Raw genomic sequence first — 24,714 nt, forward strand, 5'->3', positions numbered from 1 at the left:
AAAATGTAAGACCTCTTTCACATTTTCTAAAGCTATCCATTAGGCCCGACTGGGCGATTCTGGCCCCTTGGCTTTATGTTCGACACCCCTGCTTTAGAGGATCTGGATGCTGGATTTTATTAGCTGTGGGTAGAACCAGGTCAGGCTATCCATTCCAGTCCTCATGATAAGCTACACTAACCAACTGCTGACTGTAGATTTGCAGTTTAAGGACAGATATGAGAGCGGTATTGATCTTCTTATCTAACTCACAGCATGCAAGCTGCACACTTGCTTCTCGCGCACTTCTCACAAACAAGTCTATTAATATAAAGTAACCTGTTTTTAATCTCCAAATAATGAGATTTTGAAATCCAGATTAAAGAAAACAATATTTGATACACTGAGATAAGGATATAATTGAATCACTATCTACTACACACTTGAGCTCAGCGGCAGTTTATTATCTTGAGAGATTCAGAATATTTAGCAGTGATCAGACGATAACAGCCCAGAAAAAACAAAACCAAACATTAAAGTACCACGACTGCTCTTTCCAACTCTGTGGATTATTAAGATGCACAGTGACTGCCTATGTTACTGGATAATAAAGTATGCATGCTTATCTCGTCCCGTCATGTCTCAGTTCAGTGGAAGACCTGAAGAGCAAGTTCTGCTCCACGGTGGCCAACGACATCATGCTGGTTTCCACGCTGGGAGTCATCAGGATGTGGGCAGACGAGGCCAGCCGCAAAAGTCGCTTCCGCATCCTTTTCACAACCTACCAAGAACGTAAGCTGATCTTTACTGCAGTGTGATCTTCCTGCTTAGGCAGCTTTCTTCGTCTGGTCTTTGCTTAATTGCAGTCGCCAAAATAAAAGCACGTCCAAACTGTGAGATTTCTGCACTCTTATAAGTTTATGTAAACCTAAGAAACTTGAGTACAAGATCACGTTTGGTCTGTGCAGACAGTGCAATGCAAATACCTGCTGAAACACACACACACATGATACATTATTACGTCCTCTGATATTTGTTTTTCATGCTAAACCCCCCGCGGTGCAGTCATAATAACAGCTGGTCGACACATCGTGCAAACAAGGCTTTTGCCTCAACTAGATTTTCTTCTTAATTGAGTGTCGATCAGTGTGTAATTTCATGCTGCATTCCCGTTGGTTGCCTAGTAATCGCAGGTTATAGAGGCATTTACATTTTCCCACATTTACATTTTCCCACACTGTTCAGTTGCAGAATTATTCCTATAACGAGTTTTAAAACACAATCAGAGATATCACTGTGATTCTTGCACATTGGTCATATTTCATCTGGAATCTTTCGTCATAGGAAATGGTCTATAATGAGTTTCCATTAAGATTCATAACAATGTAAACAGCAGCAAGCAGGAAACCACCGAACACCATTTCCATCACAGGGAATCTTGCCTGTGGGTAAATGTGAAGATGACAGCACGGGTGGATTTGAGTTCAGCTCTGCTGCATTAACACAGGTGGAGCATCTGCACCAGCTAATTCCTTTGTTTAAAATATGTAGAGACTGTGACTGCACCAAACCTACAATATGTTCACATCTACCTGTCTTGTTTCAGAAAAAAATCAGTTTGAAATTCACACAAGCACACTCAAAGTCTGTCTATTTCTCATTCAGCGGATTTTCATTGATAGAGATAGTCGTGTGGAGAGGCCATTCTTTGTACTAGCGACATGAAGGAAGAGGGTCTGGGGCCCATTAGTCTACACCGTGTCAGCATCAGTCGGTGCCTTTTAATGACAAGGACACGAGGAAATAGGTGCACGCAGCTGCACACTATTGAGCGATTTCAGAAACTGAATGGGGCTTCTTTCTGAATGTAGATAGGATAAGAAAAAAATCTTAGAATATTATTTTCAAACTGTTTAAATGAAAGACTTACTGCATTTTAAAGTTATTTTAATGCTTTTTGCTGCCATTTCAAAAGGACTGGAACCACTGACATTATCATTTGTGAGAAGAACCATTAACTCATAAAAAGAGAGGTTTAATAAAAGACTGAACTGCAATCTGTTTATCACTTTACACACCTGCACCTTGTCTTCATTGGCTGTTTATTGTGTGCTTGTGCTTAGCTTAATCAGTAAGCAACTGCAATAGCGACAGAGTTGTTTACGTTGTGAAGTCAGTGTCCCCTTTGTGAGGCCCTTTCACCAAGCAGAGCCAGGATGTGCTGTTGCCGGGGCAACGCCTCTGCCTAAGTCACTCAGGCGATCCCCGGCCAGACCTCAGCCTTTAGAGCAGCATCCACCACAGCTCAGCAGCACTGCAGCAACCCTGTCAACAGTGAATGCACTAATGTACCAGAGCTGCGAAAAACGCAAACAATTAAACAATTCAGACTTTGCTTGTTTTACACTCTCAGGACAGATGTATTTGCTTCTATTTGATGTGTATAAAGTGGTGTTCTGTGTTGGGAAACGTACTATATTGTTTTTTATTAAGATGCCAAAGCACAGTTAATAACATGTATTCCTGAAGAGAAGAGTTTGTTTTAGCAGTTAATTGTTCCCCTTGACAATAACATTTTTGGTTTTAGCAGATTTCTAAAAAGTTTGTGGGTTTTTTTATGACAGGTGGTCTGATAAATTTGAAAAGCACTGTATTTGATATTGTTAGACACATTTACTGAACAGGTGCCCTCGGGTCTATTGTTTCAGTTACATGAACAAAACATTGATTTTTCTGCTGTTTGTTTTTAATGAACTCATCATATATTCCGACTATTTAAATCAGTCATTGAACATTTATGTGAGATAAAAGATCCCCCGTTAAACAGCCAAATGCAAGCTTAGAAAAAGCAATGTCAAAATATAGTTTAGATTTAGTTTTAACGAATAAAATTACTTTTTATTGCACAGAAATGTAACAAAAAGAAAAATGAAAGCTCAGAACGGCAAAAACCAGCTGATATGAAAACAAAAATAATGGCTTTCATGCCCTATGTGATCACTGCAGATGAGTGACTCTGCTGTGCGCGCATGCAGCTGCTTATAGCCCAATTGTTACCATAAGTGCTCCCCAGCCATGGAGATCCTAAACCATTGGATGTTTGTTCCCAGCCGTTGGTTCCCAGTGGAACCAGCGGCTCTTAGAGTACCGTTCAGACCTGCTGACACCCGGCAAACTGCTCATGTGGGAAACGCAATGTTCTCAAACACAAACATGCAGCTTTACCATCTGTGAAGAGTTTACACCTGCTGACACTAGCACTGAACTTTACTGCTTCCATCCTCTCTCTCACATACACACACATGCACGCACACACACAAACGCATAAACAGCCCTGCTATGAAGGTAGTATATAGTTACAAATGTGAAGCATAAGTGATACCTACCTCTACCCAAGAACCAATTATGTCTTAGGTGATAAATGTACGCTTGCGACATCTCAGCTGTCAGCATTGTTACGGCTCATCTGCAACACGTCTCCCGGGTTGCAGATGGAAATTTGCTCTGGCTTCACTACACATGTCACTTTTTACCTATAGGAAAGCTTCTTTACTGTGTGCATGAAAGAGTTTGAGACCAACACAATATGCTAATGCCTGTCAGCGTGCTTGGTCTTAGATTAGATTATATCAACTGTAGGCACTCTGTTGCTTTGCAGTTAGAATGCTTTGGGAGGATTGTGGAGAGACTGTAGTGCTGGACATTGTAAAAAATCAGTACCAGATGCACTCTGCTGGGTAGTGTTACTGTATTTATTATCAGCAGTATTGAAATCTAGATAATCATAGCAGAAAATAAAAAAGAAGCATCAAAAAGGCCGTAGAGTAACAGAAAATAACTCTATGGGTAAAAAAAAAACAAGACTCAGGTAGGAGCTGACTATCCCAAATCATAACACGTGAGAGCTTGCATTATTGCAGGTGTTACCATGTACCAAACAAAAAAGATCTTTATTAAAAAATCACTTATGACAAAAAACAGAGACTCATCAAACTCATCTCATAGAAATATTATAACTGCACTTTAAATCAAAACCCCACGAAGCAGACATCTACAGTAGATTGAATTTAAAGATCCATGATAACCAGGTGTTGCTTATAGCACTTCACTGCAGACACCTCTTTGCTCTTAGACCCCGCTCTGCAGAGACACCCAGACTATTTTCATCAGCCACTCATTTACGACTTAATTTATGCTTCCAGCAGCGACTGTGGACATTTCTGTGTGGGCAAAAGAGCACTTTTATTACAGAATGTCTTGAAATTAATTTAGCAGGAGATTAGTGTGGATCACGCTCTTTATAACATCTGGTCTCACCCTGCCTTGAGTGGAAAACGAGAAGGCGTGGGCTCCCTCTGGTGGCTGTTAGCAAAAACAAACTGTCACAGCTTTGGTGTGGAGTGTACTACATGACATAAAGGATTAGAAAAACAGACTGAGGCTGGGGGCAGAAAATGAGAAGAGGAGTATTAGAACACACACAGAGAGCCAATATGACTCAGGAAATGCTGGCAAAGGCCCAGACAGGATGGGTTACAGAGAGAGATACAGATAAGTCACTCTAATTTGGTGTGTTATTATTCACTTGGGATGAGAGCTGGGATGAAAACAGCCATACATCACAGCGGTAACGCTGTCAAATAGTCCCCAGTTCTGCCATACTACTGGCAAGCTGCTTTAGCACCAGTGCCAGTGTTGTGTGTGAGTGGGGAGAAGGTGAGAGATAAAGACAGAAAGTAAGAGACATGCAAGAGACCAGGGAAGGACAGCTCCTCTGCAACAAAACAGCCAGCAGCTAAACAGAGCCATTCTGTTCACATGTCACTCACTTTTAAAACACAGAGAAACTGAAAGCGATCCTGCATTACTTCTGCTTTCTGCATCCTTTTCACATAAAGCTGCATGGAGCAGACATATTCAGCTTCGTATGCTTTAGGGATACTTTTGCAAAATAACAGGAGGGTCAGGTGATACATATATAGGTGATCTATCAGAAGACATCTATCAGTTACAATGAATAAATAGTAAAAAGGTCAATATCTTATCTTTTAATTAACTTGTTTATTTTTTAATTTCCAAGTAACACAGTTACAAAATTACAACCATGTGTGTAAATGCTTTAGACTGGTAGAATGGCATCAAATAGTTTATACAGTGTTAAACAGAAACCTCTTACTTAACACCCAGAAAATGATCCGTTTAGATTTCCAGGTTCTTTTTAGAGAAAAGAGACTTTCTCCTAGCAACCCAAACTTGCCATACTTTGCCCTGGCAAGCCTGAGATGTAGATGTTGTTTTTCTGAACATCCCAAGGTCTCATCTTGGGATGATTTTGCCAAGACATCAATTGGGAAGACTGCAGCATTGTCCTGACACTCAACTGAATGTTGCACATCTGCTTTTATAGAGGTGCTCAAATTTGCTCGTGATCATTTAATCAAACGTGTCTGATTAGCAGCACCTGGCTGCTACTTACCCTCTTAAATCATAGGGAAGCAAGAAGGGTGTACTCAGCTTTTCACCTAACTACATACAGTAATCTTTTTCACGTGAACGTGAAAATACAGTGTATAATAGCTTGCAACATCAGCACATTGATTTGATGAATTTCTGAAGAATGGCTCTTCTTCCTCACACTGAGACAAAACACGTGAATGTTGTGTCTCCGACAGGTCACACCATGGGGGCGGGTGTCACGGTGAACAAATAAACAACATGCAGTATAAATAGAAAGGATTTGTTTTGGGTGTGTGTGTGCAAATGGTTGTAAAATGTCATGACTTTTTCTCCAGACACCCCGCACACTCACCCGCATACAGCTCGCACACATACGCACACATACGCACACATAACAAGAAATTCATTCATATCCACAAGTTGTTTGAAGAGGAGGGTGAGAATGAAAATTCATGAAGAACAGATGGGTTCAGGGGAAGCAGGTTTGAACTGAGTCTGAAAATCTGCCACGCTGGACTTCTGCTCTACTTCTTATAATGATCAGTACAGTAGCGCATGTAATTGTCCTTTGTGTTTGCTATTTTTAGAGATGGTAAATATACTAAAAATTGCATTGAACTTGTCCTGTGAACTGAATGTGCAAATATAAATAAACTTCTTTAATGTCTTAATTGCTCATTGTGCTCTCTCCCCTTCCAGCTCCATGTGATGCAGATGCCTTCTTCTGTCACAGTAACATGTGCATAAATAACACACTCGTGTGTAATGGCATACAGAACTGTGTCTACCCCTGGGATGAGAACCAGTGTAAAGGTGAGATGTTACGTGTAGTTATCTGACCTCTCATGTCACAGCTTTAGCAGATCTCCAACAGCTAGTCACAGCAACACACAAAGATAGGAGTGGATGTTTAATGTTTCAGCACCATGGAGAGTGACACACAGAGAAACCTGCCACTTCTTGCTATATGCCACCCCCTTTCTTCCTTCTCCCTCTCCTCCCTCACCCAAATTTGAACCCATCGTCAAACTGATCCAAGCTGATGCCCCTCCACTGTCCTTTGTAGTCCCGTATTTTGAGCTAATGCCCATTTTTTTCATTTCCTCTGTCGCTCAGTCCTTCACTCCTCTCAGAATTGTAATGCCACCAAATCCATACATTGATCCCAAACATCTTATTACTGGCTGTTCATAATTTATAATGAGGAGGTTTGCTGATTGCAGTGTCCTTGATCTTATTCAGTAATTTAAGAAAGTGGAGTAAGAATTGACTAGTTCAGGGTTTTTTTTTTCTTTTTATAATGCAGCATCCTTCTTATTCAATACATGTATTTTTTAGACTATTAAAGTGTTTTGCCTGGTTTGCAAGTAAGATGTGTTCTTGCTATATTATTTTTTGTATATATTTTCTCCCTCAGATTGAAAAGTTGCACAGAAAAGATGCTTGCGTATTCTGAATGTGCACTCTAACCCTCTGAAGCTTTAAGCAGAACCGCTGACAAATTTTATCAATTAGGTAAATCCTGCGTGACCTATTACTCACTCAGACTACCAGATACCTTTCCAGCCTACAGTCTGAGTTTGAAATTGTGCAGAAATCAGCAAGAAGAGGGCTTGTCTCTCAGACTCCTACTCTGCTCTGGTAGAGTGTTGGCCCCACATTTGTCCTCATTAGCAGTAAAATGTCAAGTTTCATTTCTTTCTCCTTTACATGTCTGAATGTAACCATTTGCTGTCATTGAAGCTCAGTCCACTGCACTACAAGTTCATAAAGCATTTAAATGTCACCCTGATTGGCTCTCTGTACTGTGTGTGTGTGTGTGCGTGTCTTTATAGTAGCCCGTGTTATAAATAGACTAAAGCTGTGATCCTGTAATAAAATATATGTCCATCTGTTTGATAATTCATGGAAGTCACTTAATCTTAAGCTTAAGCTCTTTTAAAGGACATACCAGACCATTTGCTCATCCCATCACTAATTCCCATTTAGAAATTCTTCTAATGTTATGTATAATTGGTCCTTAAATTCAGACAAAAGCATGCTTCCAATTTCAGTGTAAGCGGCAGCTTTCATGTTGCTATCTAGCTAGGCAATTAAGGCAATAACCACTAAAAAGTTTCATTAATTGGTTGACGATGCACATCTCTAACTGATGTTATAATGTTGTAAGACAGCTTAAGTTAAAATAAAAACTCAAGTCTAAAGTAAAGCATGGCAAAATCTCTTTTTGTTTTGTGGTTTAGAGATTTTTTTTTCTTCTAGCGTCTACAAATTTGTGCTGACCTGGTTAATGGTTCAGTTTGGTTGGACTCGGATAGTTAGAAGTGGATACTGTAAGCAGAAAATCCTATAGAGCAGGTCTGAGCTGTGTTAGTTCACACTGTTCCCCCACAAAATAACCAGTATGAAATCCTCAGAGTGATGCAAAATGTGCTGGTTATCAAGGCTTGTGCTGTACTACAGTAAACAAGGCATGCTAACTAACTTGTATTATGCTTCATTCCCTTTCTCTTAGAAAGGCTTAAAAAGCATTCAGTTGTGTTTGTCTTATTTGCACTTGGTTTTAAAATGTTACCACAACCTTTGTATCCAGTGTCAATCACATGTCCCCAAAGTGTCAAGCTGACTTTTGAAGATTTCTGCTCTGTCTGCGTGACTTCTACTAAGTCGTTTAACCATTATTTTTTTTCATCCACCTGTCAACAGTCAAGTGCAGCATTTGTTAGGATTGGCTTGCAAAGAAATGAAGTGTTTCAAGAATCAATATGGCTGTACGGGCTGTTCTAGTGGTTGAGCTGGCAGGACGAAAGTCATTTGTAAAAGGGCATGTGATGAAATAAAAAGGAAACAACAAACAAAGTTTTATTTTCATTTTTTTTTCCTTAAAGACCAAACAGATACAGTGATGTGAAAACGTGTTTGCCCCCTTCCTGATTTCCTATTTTTGTATGTTAGTCGCACTTAATTGTTTCAGATTATCAAATATTAGACAAAGATCGCACAAGTAAACACAAAATGCCGTTTCTAAATTAAGGTGTTTATTTTTAAAATCCCCAAAAGATAGACCAAAAAGTAGGCCACACATCATGCCACGGTCCAAGAAGTTCAGGAACAAGTGAGAAACAAAGTAATTGCGATCTCTCAGTCTGGAGAAGGTTATAAAGCCATTTCTAAAGCTGTGGGACTCCAGTGAAGACAGAGAGCCATTATCCACAAATGCCAAAAACATGGACCAGTAATGAACCTTCCCAGGAGTGGCTGGCTGACCAGCACAGAAATGACTCATCCAGGAGGTCACAAAAGACCTCAAAACAACATCCAAAGAACCGAGGGCCTTACTTGCCTCAGTTAAGGTCAGTGTTCATGACTCTACTATAACAAAGAGACTCGGCAAAAATGGCCTGCATGGCAGAGTTCCAAGACAAAAACCACCGCTGAGCAAAAGAAACTTAAAGGCTCGCCTCAGTTTTGCCAGAAAATATCTTGACGATCCCCAAGACTTATGGGAAAATACTTTGTGGACTGACGAAGCAAAAGTTAAACTTTCTGGAAGGTGTGTGTCCCATTACATCTGGTGTAAAAGTAAGACAGCATTTCAGGAAAGCAACATCATACCAACAGTAAAATATGGTGGTGGTAGTGTGATGGCCTGGGGCTGTTTTGCTGCATGGAGGACTTCTGCTGTCTCCTAAAACATCCTGAAGGAGAATGTCCGGCCATCTGTTTGTGAACTCAAGCTGAAGCGCACTTGAGTTTGCAGCAGAGCAATTATCCAAAACACACCAGCAAGTCCACCTCTAAATGGCTTAAGAAAAACAAAATGAAGACTTTGGAGTGGCCTAGTCAAAGTCCTGACCTGTCCAGTCCTGTCCGATTGAGGATTGAGATGCTGTGGCATGACCTTAGAACAGCGGTTCATTCTCGAAAACCCTCCAGTTGTTACTGCTATGGGTGGCTTAGTTTAGAGAGAAGGTGAGGGTTTATTTACAGTGTGGCACCAAGTGAGAATATCTACTTAAATACAGTGAGACAGATAACACGGGGGCTCCAGGGGGTGGAGGGGGGCCCGAGGGGAAGGTCCAAGGTGGGGTACATACACTCCTCTTCAACTTAATCCACAACTCACTCTGAATGTCCACTCCAAAATGCTCACGCTCACTCACACACATCCACAGAAATCCAGACGGCAGGGAATCTAGAAGGCGAGGCGCTAGGTAATGTGACGATCCAGCGAGGAAGCAGCCTCTCTTGCCAACTTAAGTAGTCTGCCAGGATCAGTGTGAATGAGCCACAGGTGTGTGTTCAGGGGGGGTTCAGAGGCGGGGAATCAAGGTCCAGTTCCACCCTGGTGGGAGAGGCGAAGACAAAAACCACACACACCACGACCTCTCCAGATCTTGAGAACCATGACAGTTTTTCTCTTTTTCACACAGGGCTATGTAGGTTTGTACTTTTTCCCCCATTATATTAAACACCTTCATTTAGAAACTGCATTTGTATTTACTTTTGTTGTCTTTTTCTAAATTTTGTTGATGATCTGAAACATTTAAGTGTGACAAACATAGAAAAAACAGGAAATCAGGAAGGGGGAAAAGACACCTTTTTACAGCACTGTATGTATGTAAATATGTGGCCTACAAAAGACATGTGGCCAAATGTGTGAAGTGGTTAAATGTTTGAATCACAGCAGGTCTTGGCGGTTGTTTTAACTTATAATCATTGCTGACCACTTCTGGTCTAATTGCCCGAGATACATTTTAAAAGTAAGTTAAATCAGGCTCTTAGTGTTAACACTGTACACTGTTTCCTGGAGGGGTTTATCTTAGTAAATCCCTCAGGATTATATTGCATTCACATAAAAAAAAACTTTACCTTTTTTGTTTTGCTGTTTTTCTCCCACACTACAGAAAAGAGGAAAGCCAACATCCTGGACAACCTGAACAACACTAATGGGACCATAATTGGCGTCACCTGTTGCATTGTCTTCATTCTCCTCATCATCTCTGTTATTGTCCAGATCAAGCAGCCACGCAAAAAGTATATCTTGCGACGTGAGGACTTTGACCCCACCATGTTCCAGGAGGTCTTTGAGCCACCTCACTATGAGCTGTGTACGTTACGGAGCGCCACCACACCCACAGCGGCCTCAGCAGACTTAGTCGACCTGGCTGAAGACTTTGAGAACTACCACGCCCTTCGCCGTGCCTCTTCCCGCTGCGTTCACGATCACCACTGTGGCTCCTCCTCCAACCCCGGCTCCGCGCACATATCCCAGCTGTCACTCAGTGCACGAGAGAGCCGGGGCAACTTGAGCGCCCGTGATGCTGCGGCTGCCACTCTGCTCACAGACCTTCCGCAGCCTTCCATGGCAGTGCGGCCGTTGTTGCCGGCCACGGGAAATCGCAGGAGCATCTTGGTCATGAAGCACAGCTACTCACAAGAGGCAGCAGACAATGGATGTGACCTGGACGACGACCTGGAAGAAGTTCCCACCACCAGCCACCGGCTTTCACGCCACGAAAAGGCAGTACAGCGGTCAGTATCCATAGATTTCTGATCAGGGAAGAGCAACAACCCCAGAGTTAACTATGGGGATGTTTTGAGATATATGTGGGATATTTACATTTATTTTTTGCATTCCTTTCATTTTAGCTTCCTATTTTCATTTATTATTTTGATATTACAATAACCTTTATTTTTGCATTGATCCTTGTTATTTCCCCTTTTTCCTACATTAAAAACATTTTCTCAAAGGGCTGCAATACAAAGGACAAATATGTCTTTGTCCCGTCTTGCATGTTAATCCTTGAAAATGTAAAAAAAAAAAAAAAAAAACCCTCTTCCAGCTAGCTTTTTATGAATGTTGATTCACAGCTTTCCTACTCTAAACTCTACTGTGCTTTGAGGTTTGTCAGAGATCTTTAAGAAGACACAGACCTCAATTTAGCAGATGATAACTCTGTAATCGTCTGGTTTGACAGTTTTCCACAAGGGCTTGAATCGGTGCCTCACAGAGATATTTAATTCACTGACATCTATTCAAATGAATGCAGTTTGCTATAAAATACGCATTTGTATTTCTAACTGTGATAACTGAAAAAAAAAAGATAACTTGTAATCTCTATCCAGTAGCACATTATTTTGGCATGAGCAAGATTTTCTATAGAAAAAAGATTTTACTCTGTACTTGTACCGTGACTGCTTGAAAAGCAACTGTATATGTTTACAAAATCACTATGTGAATCAGAGTACATTTGTTTTTGGGTTTTTTGGAGGAAAAACTTTAAAAATGCAAGGTTTTCCTGCATGCACTTTCTATGTGCTCTGTGCAGAGTGTTTCCAACTGAATTAATTTTCTACCAAGTCTGCATGCCTGGCTCTCAGACGCCATCAAAGCACTAATGACGTTTATTGCTGTTTTGTAGCACATTATGCATTTTGATCTCTCTATGCAAAAGGAGTTTGATATTAAATGAAAGAGCCATGATATTTCAGGTTCTGCCTCATTGGCTCTTTGAGCAAACATGAATCAGAGTACAACACCACTAGGGTCTAAGAGACAATCTCAAGGTAAGCACCCTTATCCAACAATCAACATCTTTATATGTTGTTGTGTATCCATCGTTTGCCCAGTTAATATATACTTTTATGTATTTTATTTTTCTGTGATTTTTTTTTTTGTTTTGCGCAGGTTTATATTTTATTTTATTTTTTTATGTTTATGTTTGAATTGTTCATTTTCACCAAGATGGTTTTCTTGCTTGCAGCCATCTTGGCCGTGTTGAGTTTGTTTGAAGTCTTTGTGATGCTCAAGTTTACTGTATGTCCTCTTCCCCTTGAAGGCATACATTAAGTCACTCAGTGGATATTCATTAGCATGGACTTCTCCAATTTCATCTTTAGTTGGTGCTGGTATCAGTTAATATGTCTAACCCCTTCCCAGCTCTCCTTAGTTAGCCTACGGAAAATCATACTTCACTTAAGTTCACATAAAGGCCCAAAAGGGAAAAGCACACACTCAAATGTTTTTATTACAACATCACATTACATGCTTTAAAGGAGGCACATTGAGATGATGTAAATATCCTGTTAGTCTTTACTTATCACACACTCATAAAGAAGTCCTCTGTAGATTTGCATGATCAGTGGTAGTATTTGATTTTGTGTTTGGTTAATTGCGAAGCGTAGTGTTTATAGCTGTGTGTAACATTTGATGTGCGTATGCTCCTTAAATGTGCTTTCATGAAGTTGCAAAAAGCACCATATGAAACAACGATAGCAATGCATACATTTGAAATGTATGTAACTTTTCTGATTCATATTTGAATTTAATTGACAATTAAAGTTTCATTTGGTTTAAATGTGACTCAGCGATATATAAGATCATGCTTGCAGCTTCATGCCTGCGTAAGATGGAGTAGCCACATAAAATGCTACCCACTGTTTCGTCTTCTACTGTGAAAAAATGTGCTGTCCTGATATACATATGTGTGTTTGTGTGTGTGTGTGTGTCTGCTTATGTTCTGCATTATGTTGCATTGTCTCCATCATGTAGACTTCTTGAGAATAGTGCAATCCTGGATCAGTACGAACGGGCGTCACTGACATATGAAAAAACGGAGCGGAGATTTACACCAGCATGATGCTGCTGCTGCTGATGATGATGATGATGAAGGGACAATTTGATGAAACAAACTAAATGTGCAAAGATGAACATGAAGACTAGATGAAACTGCTGCAGATGCAAAGTTTTGAAAATCGTCTCTTTGCTCTACGTTCGGTAGCCAGTGCAGATGTCTCACTGCAGAAGCTTTGGACCTTTACAACAAACATCATTCCTGAACTTTAGATTTGGGACATTTAGAAACATATGTGTCATCATAGATTCTCAAGTGATCAGGAAATTTCAAGTTTATTTTAAGCATGTATTTTTTTGTAGCATACATGAGTTTGATAGCCAATTATAGGTGCTTGCGGTTTGTCAAATCTAGAAAGATTTACATTAGTCAAAATTGGAATTAAACTAATTACTAACCTAATTGAATTTAATTCTATTGGACAACTGTTTATTTGGTTAACAGCTCAAAGTCCAGTTTTATGACTCCTGCATGCTTCTTCTATACCCATTAAAGCATTAACATACTAACAACTGAGTATGAAAATAACGCATCTACTAACAATACTTAAGTCATACAGGAATAAGATGTGGGTTAAAAGGTGTTTTCAAAATAGATTAATTACACTGCATGTTATTGTGTGGCTGAATCATTACAAAGCAGAGCTCCAATTTCCAACATAATAATAAGTTCAACTTCTTAAATGTGCTAACTTTCCAATAAGCATTTTTCTTTAATTAATTTTTATTTATTTTTGGCAACTTTGATTCCTTCAAATCTGTTTAACTCCTAATTCTCTTACTTACTGTAGAAGCTTCATATCTTTGTATTAAAACAGGATTTTATACTAAGGCAAATTGAAAAAGTGAATGTTTTTACAGTTACTCGAGTTATCTTTCAGGGCTGATTTTACTGATGCTTTATAAAATAAATAACACTGAAGCTTCACCTTTCCTTTCCCTTTGTTTTATTGGCCTTTGGTCAGTAGTTCCTCTGTCCATTAAGCGTGTCCTCAATCTGTCAGCACACCTCGTTCTCCTCTCACAACCAATTAAATGTTGCTCCTTTTTTTTCTGCCTGACTTGCTTCTGAGGAAGCGCAGACTCAAACCGGAAGGATTTATTTCACCAAGCAGTGAACTTCTTTTCAATCTCTGAGAGTTTAAATAATTCCGGGTAATCAAGGTATCTGACAGGCAAGTTAATTGACTTTTTGTGATGCGTTTATCCAACTCGATCAGAAGTGAAGGATTAGCCTTGCACTCGGATAACACTTGCTACTGGCAGGCTGGTTAATATAAGACGACGTGCACTATGTGGAGAGTAAAATAAGTGGATCTGAGCACAGTGACACATGCAACACATTTCTTACTCACTGTCATTGTGTCCTTACCTGTATTTGTGGGAATTTGAATTTACCATCTATGTGTTCATTATTTTTCTGTGTTTAGCGTCATTACTTACATTCATACTCTCCACTATTTTTTTTCCTTCCGCATACACACAGCCATGCACATAAATATTCCTGCAAATAGCGAATAAAATGCTTTTCTTTTCTGTACACACATTTGCACTGCCTGGTCTGTGTGTTGTCTCTCTGCTTCACACGTCTGTCAACAGACATGTTCAGCACAGGTACCATATCCATGCTCTCTCTGTTTTGTGTCTTCTTTACTCTTTCTTTCTCTGAAAATGGACACACACACAAACACACACAGTCTCAAACTCATCCGCCGGTTTATAGATGGAGGCGGACACGCCGCTAATTAAGTAAGTCTGAATCAATTCGATCAAGCAGCAGCAGGAAGCAGATGAGAAAAGTGAAGGGCCCAGAGCGGACTTAAAGTAATAGTGTTTTCATTTCTCTGCAGATACATCAGACAGATGCATCATTCCTCTGCATCTTGCCAAGTTTGACAGCATTTGGAGCTAAGGTTTCTCTCCCATGTGCATCTTGAGTGAACTGTTGTTAAAGAGCAACTTTACCAATGTAGAGTGATGTTATGAGAAAATTCCTTAAATCAAGAAAAAAGAAAAAAAGAAAAAGGTTTGTGATGTATGAATCAAGTTTTTTTTTCTTCTTTGCTTTGGACTAGAGGTGCATTTGCTCCCCGCCGGTCTTGGATTGAGCCGCCACGGAGCGCTGATAACTTCAGATATGAGACTGAAAGTTTTTTTTTGTTTGTTTGTTTTTTTAAATTTAGAGTACCTTTAATGTAAAGTGATTCATGGAGGCAAAGAAAAAATGCAGAATCAGGTTTTTACATCATTTTAATGTAACCATGAAAATATAAAATTGCATATTTCAGCTGCTGATTTCACATATTTTCCTATTTTGGTGCCGTGTCTTTACAGTAGATAATCAGGTTGTTTGGTGGGGGGATGTGGTGAAGTGAAGAAGTGACTAATGTTAAACTGCATATATGGGTGCATACATGGTTGTCCCTGCCTTTCATCTAACATCCATTTCGTCTCATTTTTACTGATACTTTTACCGATTCGTTTTCAGTCTCCTGGTCAAAATTCATAGCATTGTGGTATTTTGTTTTTGTTTTTTGTTTTTTTATTCATGTGCATTTTTAACTGAAGACACATTAAGAAAATGCTGGACTGAATGTTTTCAATAAACTCATGTTTACTGATTTTTTTTTGTGATGACTTATTTAATAAATGAGTACAAACTGAATTAAGTATTATGTTTAGCATGATGTCATTATATATTTTTGATACATTCTTATGATATTGATAATGGTATCCCATCAGATGTAGGGATGTTGTTTTTGTGTCTCCAGATGGTTGTTTATTGCACTGGATTTATGCTTGGGGTTGTTGTCAGGCATATTGTTTGAGTGATCACACACCTATATGATGATATTGCACAGTGTGGCAACCTGAGCCTTTAAAGTTTAGACAACAATTAGACAACATGCAGAAACTGCAAGGAAGTTCAACTACATCTTCAAACATTTTGAAGGACACACCCTACAATTTTATTTGTTGACACATTTGTTGGACATTTTAAGAACAGGTATCGGTTAGAAGATGAAATAAGCACATACGATACTCAATGAATAGTGTAATGGTGTAACTGTCTGGGAGCAGCAGATGCACCAAGGCCAGTAAGAGCCATTACGAATTTCAGTACTAAACTTTGGGACAAAAGTTTAAACCATCAAAGATTAACAGTGTCATTTGTACCATCGCCTATCAACCTTTTTAATTTGTATGGATGAAATTTAAGTTATATTTAGTTGTTTTTTGTATATATTGTTTGTTTAATGCTTTTTGTGTTTTGTTTTTAATCAAACAAGCTGCTGCACCACAAGTTTTCTCACTTCGGACAATAAAAGTAGGGGAAAATCTATGACTACAAAGCTACAATCAGTGATCTGTTCGTAGTATAAGTAATAATTGTTAGTAGTTAGCATGTGGTGTTTAAATGGGAGGCTGTAGTTCAGGAAGTAGAGGGCGCTGTCTGCGATACACACCCAGGGCTCAGTGTGTACGTCTCCCTCTTATCCTATGGCACTTATGGTAGGCACTAACCTTTATATATAAGCTGCATAGGATATATATATATATATATATATATATATATATATATATATATATATATATAAACACCCAGCACGCCCCTGCGGGCGGTTTATCCTTCAAGCTCGGGTCCTCTACCAGAGGCCTGGGAGCTTGAGGGTCCTGCGCAGTATCTTAGCTGTTCCCAGGACTGCGCTCTTCTGGACAGAGATCTCCAATGTTGTTCCCGGGATCTGCTGGAGCCACTCGCCTAGCTTGGGAATCACCGCACCTAGTGCTCCGATTAACACGGGGACCACCGTTACCTTCACCCTCCACATCCTCTCGAGCTCTTCTCTGAGCCCTTGGTATTTCTCCAGCTTCTCGTGTTCCTTCTTCCTGATATTGCTCTCATTCGGAACCGCTACATCGATCACTACGGCCGTCTTCTTCTGTTTGTCTACCACCACTATGTCCAGTTGGTTAGCCACCACCATTTTGTCCGTCTGTATCTGGAAGTCCCACAGGATCTTAGCTCGGTCATTCTCCACCACCCTTGGGGGCATCTCCCATTTTGACCTCGGGACTTCCATGTTATACTCGGCACAGATGTTCCTGTACACTATGCCGGCCACTTGGTTATGGCGTTCCATGTATGCCTTGCCTGCTAGCATCTTGCACCCTGCTGTTATGTGCTGGATTGTCTCTGGGGCATCTTTACACAGCCTGCACCTGGGGTCTTGCCTGGTGTGATAGACCCCAGCCTCTATGGATCTTGTGCTCAGAGCTTGTTCTTGTGCTGCCATGATTAGTGCCTCTGTGCTGTCTTTCAGTCCAGCTTTGTCCAGCCACTGGTAGGATTTCTGGATATCAGCCACCTCCTCTATCTGCCGGTGGTACATACCGTGCAGGGGCCTGTCCTTCCATGATGGTTCCTCGTCTCCATCCTCTTTCTTGGGTTTCTGCTGCCTGAGGTATTCACTGAGCACTCGGTCAGTTGGGGCCATCTTCCCAATGTATTCTTGGATGTTCGTTGTCTCATCCTGGACTGTGGTGCTGACACTCACCAGTCCCCGGCCCCCTTCCTTCCGCTTAGCGTACAGCCTCAGGGTGCTGGACTTGGGGTGAAACCCTCCATGCATGGTAAGGAGCTTTCTTGTCTTTATGTCAGTGGCTTCTATCTCCTCCTTTGGCCAGCCTATTACCCCAGCAGGGTACCTGATCACGGGCAGGGCGTACGTGTTGATGGCCCGGATCTTGTTCTTACCATTCAGCTGACTCCTCAGGACTTGCCTGACCCTCTGCAGGTACTTGGTGGTTGCAGCTTTTCTAGCGGCCTCTTCATGGTTCCCATTCGCCTGCGGGATCCCCAAGTACTTGTAACTGTCCTCTATGTCTGCAATGTTGCCTTCTGGTAGTTCAATCCCCTCAGTTCTGACTACCTTCCCTCTCTTTGTTACCATCCGACTACACTTCTCCAGTCCGAACGACATTCCAATGTCATTGCTGTATAGCCTGGTAGTGTGGATCAGTGAATCGATGTCTCGTTCACTCTTGGCATACAGCTTGATGTCATCCATGTACAGGAGGTGGCTGACAACTGCTCCGTTCCGTAGTCGGTATCCGTAGCCAGTCTTGTTAATGATCTCACTGAGGGGGTTCAGGCCTATGCAGAACAGCAGTGGGGACAGAGCATCTCCTTGGTAGATCCCGCACTTGATGGTGACTTGTGCTATGGGCTTGGAGTTGGCCTCTAGTGTTGTACGCCACATCCCCATTGAGTTCCTGATGAAGGCTCTTAGGGTCCCATTGATCTTGTACAATTCTAGGCATTCCAGTATCCAGCTGTGGGGCATTGAGTCATAGGCCTTCTTGTAATCAATCCAGGCAGTGCACAGGTTGGTCAGTCTGGTCTTGCAGTCTCGGCTGATTGTTCTGTCTACCAGTAGCTGGTGTTTTGCGCCTCTGGTATTCTTGCCAATTCCTTTCTGTGTCCCGCTCATGTATTGACCCATGTGCCTGTTCATCTTAGCCGATATGATGCCTGACAGGAGCTTCCATGTAGTACTGAGGCAGGTTATTGGTCGGTAGTTGGAGGGGACCGGTCCCTTCTTGGGGTCCTTGGGGATCAGGACCGTCCGGCCTTCAGTTAGCCATTCCGGGTGTCTCTCGTTAACTAGCAGCTGGTTCATTTGTGCTGCCAGATGCTCGTGGAGTGCAGTCAGCTTCTTCAGCCAGTAGGCGTGAACCATGTCGGGCCCTGGTGCTGTCCAACTCTTCATACTGGAGACCCTTTCTTGGATATCTGCTACTGTGATGGTTACTGGACCCTGTTCAGGGAGGTCGCTGTGGGGAGTGTGATTGTGTGTACAGCGTCTCTTTATGTCTGTCCCCACGTTGGTTGAGTGTGGAGTGAGTGCATATGAGAGCATGAGGGTGGGAATGGATGTTTGTGTCTGTGTGTGCCTGTATGTCTGTGTCTATATGTCAGGTTGGGTATCAGACGCCACCTCTCTGGGGACACCTCAGGCCCTCCAAGGTTTGGAGGCCTATCTCCACCCACCACCACTTCCCCTGCCGGTGGCGGACTCCCTCAGGTGTCGGTGTGTTGGTGGTTCTTTGTGTCTGGGGGTGGGCGTCCGGGTACACACCGGCTCACTGCTTGGCGGCCGCTTGTCGGGGCCTGGGGCCTGGGGCTCGCTCGGGCCCCTTTGGAGGTGGGGTGCCCCCGGCCTCTCGGCCTAGGGCTCGGTCACTCAGGCGCAGCTGGGGGCCGGCGGAGCTCACGGGCGCGTCACTGCAACTCCCCCTGACTTCTGCTCCGCGGCTGCTGGGCGAGCCCTCATCTGGGACTCTCCTCAGCTCTTACTGGGACAGTGGCACGGCTGCCCCTCTGTTGGTCTTCCATGGTCTCTTGTGTTCTGGGGGCCTCTGGATGTCTGGAGTTTTGATCTCCTCCATACCCGCTTCACACCCTGGAGGACGGGGCTGTGGCCCCCCCACACTCCCTAGCAGATCATTACATGGAGAAACCTTTGGAATGCAAGCATGCTGATCCACACAGGTATGCACACATGGGTATTCACAGACGCGGACTAAAGCTTTCTTGGCTGCTACCTCAAAGCACACTGTGCGCTGTCTATCTTGCGTGCTGCACAATATCGTTTATTACTTAGTAAATACTGATATCTATGACTAGCTAGTTTATTGTGATGGTGCTTTGTTTTCTCTATTATTATGTTGCTCTTTGTTGTTTGCTGTCTCCTCTGTTTGTTTTTGTTTGTTTGTTTGTTTTTTTCTTTTTTCTCCATACAGGTGACCCAGGAGTTTTTTTTTTTTTTTTGTCTCTCTTCCCCCCCTTCTCACCGTCTCTTCTCCCCTTTGGTTTTCTTTCTTTCTCTCCCCCTCTCTCTCTCATTCATTCCCCCTGTCCTATTTATTAAAAAAAAAAAAAAAAAAAAAAAAAAATGACAAAGGATGAACTGAAGCTCTGCCATCACGTAATGTCACATACTGCTGTTTCTGATGTCATTTAGAAAAAAAAAAAAAAAAAAAAAAAAAAAAAAAAGGGAGGTCGCTGTGGTCTGCCCTCAGATCCTCTAGCCACTGAGCATTGCCGTTATGGGTTGCATCCTTCTCCCATATGCTCTTCCAGTATTGCTCCGTCTCCAGCCTTGGTGGTGCTGTCCTCTTATTGTTCCCTTGCCACTGAGAGTACACCTTTGCTGGTTCTGTGGAGAACAGCTGGTTTATTCTCCTGCCTTCTATCTCTCTGGTGTACCTCCTCAAGCGGCTGGCCAAGGCTGTGAGTCTTTGCTTGGCAGTTTCCAAGGCCTCAGGTATGGACAGCTTGCTGTATTTCTTAGGCACCTTATTTGTCGCACCTTTCTGCAACTCCGTTAGTTGGCTAACCTCCCTCCGTGCTACTTTGATCTTGCCCTCTAGCCTCCTTCTCCATGGAGGGTACTGCCCCTTGTGGCTGTTCAACTTGTAGCCAAGCATCTCACTGATCACTGCTGCCGTATTGTAGATCAGCTTGTTAGTGTCGGTAATCGTGGTTGTAGGTATTGCCCGTAGTGCTGCATTAACATCATCTAGCAGACCTTCTGAGGGTACTTCACGTAATCTTGGTAACCGGCTACGGGGGATCCAGGTTTCAAGCTTGGCCATGATCCTATTTTTCAGGTCAGTTCCTCTCGCACTCAACGATCCTTCTCCTATCGCACTTGGGGCTATGTACCCAATCTCGGGTGGGGGTGATGATATCGCCCCCCTGACCTGGCGTCCTGACTCCTCCTTGCCGTAGCATTTGTGTTGTACCTCGTCAATCTCTAGCTGTGAGAGCAGTCCCTTCTTTCGAATGTTGGAACACTGAGCTACTAGTTGTTTCGCCGTCATTGTGGATGTTGGGTATCGAAGAATCCATAGGTCCCTCATCCTATTCATGTAGCCCCTTCCGCCGGGGTTACTTGCGTAGTAGCATTCCAAAAACGCCCTGTTTTCGTCTCTTGCCCACCGATGCCTTCTTGTTCCAGTCTCCCACTTTTCGTCAGGGTGCCCTGGTTCCTCAAAACCTGACGCGGACCTTGTTGATCCGGGCGATCAACAATATACCATCTTCATCCGCTTTGTCCGGGGCCGGGTCGCGGGGGCAGCAGCCTAAGCAAAGAGGCCCAGACCTCCCTCTCCCCAGCCACCTCCTCCAGCTTATCCGGGGGAATACCAAGGCGTTCCCAGGCCAGCCGAGAGATATAATCTCTCCAGCGTGTCCTGGGTCCGCCCCGGGGCCTCCTCCCGGTGGGACATGCCTGGAACACCTCACCCAGGAGGTGCCCAGGGGGCATCCTTGTCAGATGCCCGAACCACCTCAGCTGGCTCCTTTCGATGTGGAGCAGCAGCTGCTCTACTCTGAGCCCCTCCCGGATGGCCGAACTTCTCACCCTATCTCTAAGGGAGAGGCCAGCCACCCTTCGGAGGAAGCTCATTTCTGCCGCTTGTATCCGCGATCTCGTTCTTTCGGTCACTACCCACAGCTGGTGGCCATAGGTGAGGGTAGGGACGTAGATCGACCGGTAAATTGAGAGCTTCGCTTTTACACTCAGCTCCCTCTTCACCACGACGGACCGGTGCAGTGTCTGCATTACTGCAGCTGCAGCCCCAATCCGTCTGTCGATCTCCGGCTCCCTTCTCCCATCACTCGCGAACAAGACCCCGAGATACTTGAACTCCTCCACTTGGGGCAGGAACTCATCCCCAACCCGGAGTGGGCACTCCACCCTTTTCCGGCTGAGAACCATGGCCTCAGATTTGGAGGTGCTGATCCTCATTCACACTTCACACTCGGCTGCGAACCGTTCCAGTGCGAGCTGGAGGCCCTCACCCGATGAAGCCAACAGAACCACATCATCTGCAAAAATCAGAGATGAGATTCTGAGGCCACCAAAGCGAAAGCCCTCCGCCACTTGGCTGCGCCTAGAAATCCTGTCCATAAAAATTATGAACAGAACCGGAGACAAAGGGCAGCCCTGGCGGAGCCCATCACCCACCAGGAACGAGTCCGACTTATTGCCGGCAATGCGAACCAAGCTCTTGCAACGGTTGTATAGGGATCGAATGGCCCGTAGCAATGGGCCAGACACCCCATATTCCCGCAACACCTCCCACAGGACACCCCGAGGGACACGGTCGAATGCCTTCTCCAAGTCCACAAAACACATGTAGACTGGTTGGGCAAACTCCCATGCACCCTCAAGTATCCTGGAGAGGATAAAGAGCTGGTCCAGTGTTCCGCGACCAGGACGAAAACCGCATTGTTCCTCCTGTATCCGAGGTTCGACTAACGGACGAACTCTCCTTTCCAGCACCCTGGCATAGACTTTCCCAGGGAGGCTGAGGAGTGTGATCCCCCTGTAGTTGGAACACACCCTCCGGTCCCCTTTCTTAAAGATGGGGACCACCACCCCGGTCTGCCAGTCCACAGGTACTGCCCCTGATCTCCACGCAACATTGCAGAGGCGTGTCAACCAGGACAGCCCTACAACGTCCAGAGCCTTCAGGAACTCGGGGCGGACCTCATCAACACCAGGGGCTCTGCCACCAAGGAGTTGTTTAACTGCCTCAGTGACCTCGCCCCCGGAAATTGGCGGGTCATTCCCCTCATCCCCAGACTCTGCTTCCTCCTCGGAAGACGTGTCAGTGGGATTAAGGAGGTCCTAGAAGTATTCCTTCCACCGCCTGACAATTTTCTCAGTCGACGTCAGCAGCGCTCCGCCAGCACTATACACAGTGCAGGTAGAGCACCGCTTTCCCCTCCTGAGACGTCTGACGGTTTGCCAGAATCTCTTCGAGGCAGTCCGAAAGTCTTTTTCCATGGCCTCTCCAAACTCCTCCCACACCCGAGTTTTTGCTTCAGCCACTGCCCGAGCCGCATTCCGCTTGGCCTGTCGATACCTGTCGGCTGCCTCCGGAGTCCCACAGGCTAACCAAGCCCGATAGGACTCCTTCTTCAGCCTAGTGGCTCCCTTCACCTCTGGTGTCCACCATTTGGTTCAGGGATTACCACCACGGCAGGCACCCACCACCTTGCGGCCGCAGCTCAATGCAGCAGCTTCAGCAATGGAGACGCTGAACATGGTCCATTCGGACTCAATGTCCCCAGTCTCCCTCGGAATGCTGTTGAAGCTCTGCCGGAGGTGTGCGTTGAAGATCTCGCGGACTGGGGCCTCTGCTAGACATTCCCAGCACACCCTCTCATATATATATATATATATATATATATATATATATATATATATATATATATATATATATAGTGAAACAGTGTTTGGTGAAGCAGTGTTTGGGTCATTACTCAAAAAGAAGTAATGTATTACACTTTATTTGTCACTTTTCATAAAAGTAATGGAGTACATTAATTAAATACTTGCCAGAGAACGTAATTTGTTACACTACTTATTACATAACTTTCTCAGTACTCTCTCAAATGACCTGAAAAGCATGGTCACATAATTACCGGTTAACACACGCACTATCTTTCTTTTAGTTTTTAGGTGTAAACAAAGCCAAAAATACAAAGAAAAGATGAAAACCAGCACAGAGAGACTTCAAAAGGATCTTCCCTGTAATTGTACTGTAAAATATGAACAGGAAGAAACTGAGGCTACTAGGCAGAATGCACATCACTACTTTGTTACCTGTAGAAGTTTAGGGTCTGGGTGCTGGGCCGGGTTTAGCAAACACTCAGTTTCAAAATCTTTCTGGGTTCTTGGGTTCTGGTCTTTGCGTTACCATGTTGTCTGTTCAGATGCTTCTAAAGAGCCAAAGTTGTATTAGCAGTATATTGCTCTTGTTTCTATCTTGGATGCAGTTTGCACTTTACCATCACACACTTGTCCTTTTGAAAATGAAAGTAATGTCCACATCTCCACTCCTTAAAAGCTGTATTGCTATATTGCTCCACAACTTTGTCCTCTCACATGAACTGAAATCGCCTGATTGTAGCCAGAGTGTGGCGAAAGATAAAAGCATGTTTGATTGATGTTAATTTTTTCTTTCTATCTGCCCGATGTGAACTGAAGAACCTTTTTTAACATAAGTAACGACACAATTAGTGCTGATTAAGCATTGACAGTATTGAGATGCTATTTTTATTCTGTACATTTTTCGCTTATTATCTCCTTCAACAGCGCTCAACTTAGAAAAACACCATTAGATTTTTCTTCTTTTAGACATGTGTGGTTCTATTTCTGTCATTTCTAACTTTTAGATTTTTTTAAAGATTCAACTTTATTCAACAAAAATGTATAATGTATTTCAATTGGCAGACTCTTCAAATTCTCATTCAATGTACTCCTCTTTCAACTGCTTCTACATATGTGCACCTAAAGACACCATTCAAACTTTAAAACGAAGCCAAGACATTGAACTATTCAGCTTTTAATTATCTTTTCAATATCTTTTATAGTTTTTCTTCACTTCCAGTTTAAGATCCATGCTTTCTTCACCAGTTTCATATTTTTTAATGGGTGTCTTTGTTTCAGTGAGTAGACCAACTGCCACAGTGGCAGAAACCTATGACATTATTTTTGTGCCTCGATTCTGAGCGCACGTTAAAAAAAAATTGTAAGCGCAAATGTTGGATTTTGAGGAGA

The 24,714-nt window shown here is 43.0% G+C and overlaps 1 protein-coding gene across 4 annotated transcripts in view; it reads left to right on the forward strand.

The window, feature by feature from the left end:
• The window catches only part of neto1l (neuropilin (NRP) and tolloid (TLL)-like 1, like), a 76,963-nt gene extending 61,193 nt beyond the window's left edge, over positions 1 to 15,770 (forward strand). Inside the window, exons 8-12 of one of the 4 annotated variants that reach the window (XM_085468535.1) lie at positions 626 to 771; positions 6,136 to 6,249; positions 10,344 to 10,971; positions 11,932 to 12,006; positions 14,923 to 15,770. In XM_085468535.1, the coding sequence (XP_085324661.1) occupies positions 626 to 771; positions 6,136 to 6,249; positions 10,344 to 10,971; positions 11,932 to 11,992 (949 nt within the window). In that variant the 3' untranslated portion in view covers positions 11,993 to 12,006; positions 14,923 to 15,770. Of the gene's footprint in view, positions 1 to 625; positions 772 to 6,135; positions 6,250 to 10,343; positions 10,972 to 11,931; positions 14,001 to 14,922 lie in introns of those variants that run through there. The other 3 variants (XM_085468536.1, XM_085468533.1, XM_085468534.1) reach the window with 3 other exon arrangements.
• Positions 15,771 to 24,714: the final 8,944 nt, after the last annotated feature.

This window comes from Copadichromis virginalis, linkage group LG9 (genome assembly GCF_057382275.1).
Source record: "Copadichromis virginalis isolate Kocher_CV1m ecotype Utaka linkage group LG9, C_Virginalis_male_GT1.1, whole genome shotgun sequence".
Lineage (NCBI taxonomy): Eukaryota > Metazoa > Chordata > Actinopteri > Cichliformes > Cichlidae > Copadichromis > Copadichromis virginalis.